General features: G+C 42.4%; 1 protein-coding gene across 2 annotated transcripts in view; it reads left to right on the top strand.

Annotated features, from left to right (window-relative positions):
* The first annotated feature begins 630 nt into the window (after positions 1-630).
* The window catches only part of TUBGCP3 (tubulin gamma complex component 3), a 392,150-nt gene continuing 385,772 nt past the window's right edge, over positions 631-7,008 (top strand). The window contains exon 1 of one of the 2 annotated variants that reach the window (XM_078657652.1): positions 631-1,163. In XM_078657652.1, the coding sequence (XP_078513778.1) occupies positions 1,088-1,163 (76 nt within the window). In that variant the 5' untranslated portion in view covers positions 631-1,087. The remainder of the gene's footprint in view (positions 1,164-7,008) is intronic. The other variant, XM_078657653.1, reaches the window with a different exon arrangement.

Raw genomic sequence — 7,008 nt, 5'->3', positions numbered from 1 at the left:
GAGTCGGCAGGGCCGTCCCGTTACAGGTGCCTATGTTGCAGGTATGGTTGTGTTTGTGTAGGAAGGGGCACCTTCCTGCACAAAATCAATCATTAATTGCGTTTTGGTCCTTCTATGTGTGCGGCATCCTGCAGCACACTTATAAAAAGGAGAGGAGAAACAAAAGTAGGTCTCCTCATTGCAACACTTCAACGTCTCCCCTGGAAAGTTTCTGGTGCTGCCTCAGATTTACTAATACATGTAAATCTGAGGCAGTGTCAAAAAGCCATGGGTGTTGCTTGGGAACACCCACAGCAACACCCATGACACGCCCCTCTGACTCAAAGTACTGGTGAAAGTGGGCAATATTTGCAAGGCTGTGCAAAGCCTTGCAAACTGGCTTTATGTGACTGTAAATACGGGCTAGCACACAGCGCCACCGGAGGGTCAAAAAAAGTGACGCTCTGGTGGCTAGGGGCTTGCATATACGGCCTATTGTTTGGCCGCATATTTTCTATCTTTCCTTGGAGGTAGATTTTCCAGCATACTCTCGGAATAGGTTGGTGTAGCTGAATAGAAAAGTACAATTTACGCCTATTTACAACAAAATGAAAATAAATCCAGGGCTGGTTTGCATTGCCAGTCACGCCTGCATTTGCCGGATAAGTTAATTCTCTTACATGAACCCGTCCCTTACCCATTGAATACGAATGTTGCTCACATTCCGATTAGTGACATTTTATTTTATCAGTCCCTTACTAAACAGTCATCCCGCGACCTGCTACACCAGCATCAAGAAGACTCAAAATTTCCACTCTTTTGGTTTTCTCGGCTTTTGCCCAGCAGCAGGAGAAAGGACGCGGCCGGCCACTTTCTTCCCCGGAACTAAGTAATCGCGCTCACTGCAACGTAGTGGACGTAGGGGGAAGTGATGAGAGCGAACCCTGTCAGTTGTGGGAGCAGAGGGAGGGGCTTGTGGGCAAAACACCGGCGTTTTTTTCGGCGGGTTTTGTTAAAATGGCGCCGTTGCTATGAGCCGTAGTTAACTGCAGAACCGACGCCTAGTAGGGGCCGGAGGGTGCGCGGGCCCTGCTCCCCGGGCTCGAGAATGGCGAACCCGGACCAGCGCTCCCCCAACGTTCTGCTGCAGAACCTGGTCTGCCGGATCCTGGGCAAGAGCGAAGGTAAAAGGCCACCGGCTCACAGGCAGCAACTGCCGTGATGTGTGAACTGCATGGGGGGAACGTGTGTGCAAGCGTGGTGCAGCTGGGGAGATAGGACCCCTGCACGGTTGTTCCGCCCCGCCGTGACGCTTGTCACACTGAAGTTACCCCTGTATTGTGCTCATTCGTTGATCCTGAGCATCGCTGACTGGTATGCCCAGTTTGTTATGTGACCACACCAGCTTTCACTGCTTGTCACACTGAAGTTAGCCTGTTATTGTGCTCATTCTATCTCTGCCTGTCACACTGAAGTTAGCCTGTTAGTGTGCTCATTCTATCTCTGCCTGTCACACTGAAGTTAGCCTGTTAGTGTGCTCATTCTTTGTTCCTGAGCATGATCATCGCTGTGTATTATGCCCAGTTAATTATGTGACCCCCCACCAGCTTTCAGAGCTCTCAAGTTTCCCCATGTCAGTGGCTGAGTAGCTTATCCATTCCAGGTTTTTCTTTGCATTATGGGATTTGTAGTTCAGGTATTATGAGCAAGACTGCATAGTGAGAATCATGGACTATATAAATTGCTCATTGTATAGACCTGGGAATCTTGGGAGCTCTGGTGTTTGATGTACACACAGAACCTTTAGTCTCGCACATCAGTTTTCTCCTGGGCTCTTTGCGAGCCCCATACCTAAAAAGGTTAATTGGAGATGAAAAAAAAAAAAAAAAAAAAAACAGGCACAGGTTAAAGATCCGGGTGCACTTACACATGACAAGTAATACCAGTAGTGCCAAGTAACATTATATTGTCAGCTTTTTCCATTCTGCACGACAGCATCCGAATACAGTAAAGTCCACGTCATAAACAATAAAAAAATTATGAAAACTTGTCAATGTCTCGTCACTTAACAAATACACTGATTGACTAGTCTTGCGATAGTTGTTTTTTCTACTATAAGTACTGATCCAAAGATCATACCAAACCCTCATATGAATTGCACTGAGAGCTAAATATGAAACAGCTGTTTGGGGCTAGAAAGGTCATCATCAATATACTTTATTCAGCTAATCTAGCCATAAAAGGAGCCACTATAAAACGTACAATTTTAAAAATACAAATAATACAAAAGGTGCCATAAAAACAATACAAAGCAAATAAAAACCTGATAAAACTTACAATGAGAGCAGTGCCACTCCATAGCAAATAGCTCTTAATTCATGACTAGTTATGGGAAGAATCACATAGTGTACATTTTGTTTATAAATATGGGGACTCTAGAACGTCCTTAAACTGTGGGGAGAATCTCGTTTCTGCCCCTTATCCCATTGTAAATCATATTAACAATTATTTTAGGGACTCCTGTATTGCAATTAAAAATAATACTATTGAACATACAACTTTAAAAAATCTCATTATTATCAAGAGACTAAGAGCTTGATCCTTTTAAATAATTTTATAAGTAACAAAACGAGGTTTTAAAAATTCCTTCAGTTGTTCTAGAAACCGCAAACTGTCCAGCAAGATATGTGGGCCACTGCATTTTACCTATAGCCCGCATATACACAAACCCAGTTCATTTCTCATTACAGTTTTTATCTTCCTGTCTGCATTACATGGGTTCTAGCCAACTCTAAATTTCAAAGTCACGTTTTTAAGCTTAGGACTTGGCATGGACTCAATGTAAGTGAACATATGATCATTACTTCGCCCATTTACCAGGCACTGGGTGGACGATTTGCTCCGCAGGTAATGTAGATCTTTTTCTCAAGCCTTTTTGCCTCTAATAGCGTGTAGCTCCTGTTTGGGAATCTGCTGCCCTAATTTTCATTGTTCTGGTTCTAGAGAAAGTTCAACTCAAATCTTGCCTAGTGTATTTCTAACCTGGTAAGCCAAAATAAATTCACTTTCCTCTATTTCGCTTCTTCGAAGGTGTGATATTTTGGGGGTTCCTTCTCTACTCAATTTCTGCCAGAAGTTCAGTGTAGCTTGCCCTCCCTAATAGTTCCATGCAGTAAGTTGACATACTACTCTCACTGCCTGGATCATAGTTGATACTGGGAGAGCCAGGAGCAGTTTTACACATTTACCCTCTAAATGTCAATCCAATTTTCCGCCTAAAGAGAAAACCTCTACTCCATATTGGAATTGTGTGTGGACCATTGCATTGAAAGCTGATTGAATTGTCATCAGAGATGGGTCTCCATATTTCAGCTTAAATTGTTTTAGGCCCCATCCTGAAGAAAGAGCCTTTGCTTTTAATGATTCTATGTGGTCCTTCCAATTTAGTTTGATATTGAACCACCTACCCAAATATTTATATTTGTCCATCACCTCAACTCGACCTCTCCTGGTTGCCAATTAAAGGATCCCTTTCCTTTCCCCAGCATCATTATTTTAGTCTTTTCTAAATGAAAGCATTTTGTTTGAACAGTATCATGAAAAAATGCATTTTTTTTTACAACCCTAATTCTGTCATGTCCACTATCACTAGATCTTCAGCGTCTAGCAGACATGAAATGTGGGTCCCCCCAAATTTGGGGCTTAACCCACCAGTCTTGCGTGATGTATTGGGTAAGTCAGACAGGAACAAAGAATAGCAGTGGGGCCAGAACACAACCCTGGCATGGACCATTCTTTATCTGAATTTTCTTACAAAGCGTCCCAATGGTGTCCAAGATTACCCTGGCTCAGTTCAGTGAGTACATTTCCTGCATTAGTGAGAGTACCGTGTTATTGATTCCAACCCGCCTCAACATATTCCACAATAGCTTGCAATCAACCAAATCAAAGGCGGCTCGGAAATCGACAAAACAGTCTACCTAGTAATTCAACTTTTTTTTTTTTTTTTTGCTATTGCCCATAGGCTAAGGTAATGGTCTATTGTCGAGGTGCTGTCTTTGAAGCCACCTTGCTCTATCAGGATCAAGTTATTCTTCTCTACCTAGGCTAGAAAGGTACTTTCTGGAAAGTTACAGAGATTCTATGGGCTAGAAATAAGTCTACACTAACAGTAAAGGAAGTGTTTACATATTCTGCCAACACTTTTACAAACTCTTTAAGAATATAATAGCTGACTTCTCAACCTTTTCACAAGCTGTCCCCCTTTAACCCATGTATCTACATTTGGGCTTTGCCCTGTGCAGCTCTTCATCGGCAGCCATCCTGGTTCGTACTTTAGAAGTACCAAAACATATATACATAATGGATTGCTTTTATCTTGATTCAAATGCCATCACTCAATAAAACTGCATTTCTGACTGAACATTGTCTAGCAAGACCTTTGGGATCTATTGCATCAAATCCTTATGCAAGGATTTTGATTTGTGAAACTTGGGAAGAAAGTATTGCATATCAAATTAATTTGGCTAACGCATAGGCAGTAAAATCAAAATGTATTATCTTCGGTGTCCAACCTCACCATGGGTTACACTGAAGTATAAAATTCTGCTTACAGTCTGACACTCAGTCACAACTCAAACATACAACCCCCACACTCCAATGTAGTTCCACAGGCTTGTTGACTAAATCAAATATTTAAATATGCTTTTACAAAAAATCAAGACACATAATTTGTAACTTTGTAATTTCATATATATATAAAATGCAATTCATAGGAAGGATAAAAACATATTCTTTAAAACATTGAAAGATTTTACCGTAATTAAAAATACACATCACAAATACTTGCGAGAACACACAAGACAGTATACTTTGTCATTAATTCATCTGCTAGTTTGTGAAAACAATCAATACCGACACATGAACAATACAGAATTCTCATCTAGTATGCCAGCATGCTCCAAAAATGTAGCCTTAATCCATCAACGCATTTCAGTGGTATCGAACTGATTCAAACCACCTTCTTTAAGACCAGAACTCTGTCTCTTTTATCAATGGCACCTAACAAGCCTCTTAATTGAGCCCTGTTGTATATGTATTTTTAAAAAGTATTTCTTCCTCTTTTCAAGACTTTGATAGGGATCTCAATCACAGAGCCATGCGATCCGCAGCCAGGACGTAAATGCAGGAGTCTCCCTCGTGTGGGTTCAAACTCTTAGTTTTGGAAAACATTTCCTTTGCTCGTAGATTTCATGAATTTCCTAATATGAGGTGGACCCACAACATTATTGACTACTTCTAGCTAAAGTATGGGGCCTCTTATTCCCTCAGTGGGCCTTCTGCTATCGGTTTGTAATCACGTGATGCTTCTGTGCGTACTTGGAACTTGAACTTGTTCGTAATTAACACATATGCAACCAAAATCCCACACGATGGTCGAGCCTAAAATTCGGTTTGAAGAACTGTTTTGGCCAGTTTGCCACAGCCAATCCCAATATATTCTTAAATATAAGTGTGTTTTAGGGGTGTTTCTGGTTTATACAATACTTTTGACAGCATTAAATGTATTCCAGGGGCGTTTATGTTGCTATTATAACTTGAAATGTGTGCTGTACATTGCTTTCACTTATGCAGCTTCAGAGCTTTTAAACATGTCTGTTTTGCTGCGGGTTGATGCGCATATATGTGGTTATAAATGTTTGTACATGGACTGTGGCCTGTGAGAGAAGGGCTTAGTGTAGTGTATGAAGTCCTGTGGAATGCTCCGCATTGTGCCCAATGAGAATGTACTTTGCTCATGTTAGCAAGAATTTACATTAATACATAGCTTGCTCTCAAACATTTTTACTGTCATGTGCATGGTCCTAACAGATGTTTTGGTCCCTTGTGTCCATCTTTGTGTAAGGAAAAAGCCTGTTGACCATTCACACCTGGTCTGCTTGGGAAGGTTGGTTTAGGAGATGCTTGTGTCCACTCATGGAGTGGATTTTGAGTCCTGTGCACTTACACGTTGTGGCGAGTGGTGTTCCAGTTGAGCTGAACTATACCATTAGGCTGAGTATGGTGGGATCGGTTGACAGATGTTGCGGATCATGAAAGTCTGTAACTGAAGGTGTTACTGTCACAACCCCCTAATGACGATGACTTACTGCTGCCAACCCCCGGCTTCCTGAACCCAAATCTGCATGGGAACTATTTGTTGTGCAGTGCCCTAGCTGACTAGTCTCCGTGCACTTGATCAAAACAACGGTATGTAGGCTGGATGGACAGTGGTGACATAAACACAGCTGAACAAACCAGTCATGGAAAAATGGGTACATTAGTTATTTTCAATGCACACCAATAGTGTACATATACTGTATTTTTGATAATGTTAATGCTCTTGCTTACATAATCTGTGTACTACTGACTGAAAGGAAAGGCAGGGAAAATGTAACTGCTGACCTTAGGGGAGATGGGTTCAGCAAGAACACCAAGTAACCCTTGCAGTAGGACTACAGACTCCCAGGCTCTCCACACCACTGGAGTCAAGCTATCCAGGCTGATGAAGGCTGATAGCCAGAAACCGGTCCTTGGATGCTTGATTCCGGTCTGGGAAAGACATGGCTTGGTAGTTCGGACTGGACTGTTCCCATGAGGCACAGGGTCAGAGCTGATTTGCATATAGCCAGTGTCTAACCCAGGGTGGTGTGGAGTGCGAAAAAACGATGGATTTAGGCCCAGATCCTTGTACTGGGGTGAATGTATGACATTGTTCTACATTCTGTCCATCAACTGTGTTTTTTGCAATTTTCACCCCGAGTGTGCTGGGTATGCTCAGACGTGAGTCCCAGGCTCTCCACACCACTGGAGTCAAGCTATCCAGGCTGATGAAGGCTGATAGCCAGAAACCGGTCCTTGGATGCTTGATTCCGGTCTGGGAAAGACATGGCTTGGTAGTTCGGACTGGACTGTTCCCATGAGGCACATGGTCAGAGCTGATTTGCATATAGCCAGTGTCTAACCCAGGGAGGTGTGGAGTGCAAAAAA

The sequence above is a fragment of the Lissotriton helveticus genome, chromosome 8 (assembly GCF_964261635.1).
Source record: "Lissotriton helveticus chromosome 8, aLisHel1.1, whole genome shotgun sequence".
Classification (NCBI taxonomy): domain Eukaryota; kingdom Metazoa; phylum Chordata; class Amphibia; order Caudata; family Salamandridae; genus Lissotriton; species Lissotriton helveticus.
This window is presented reverse-complemented; position numbering and strand designations above follow the sequence as displayed.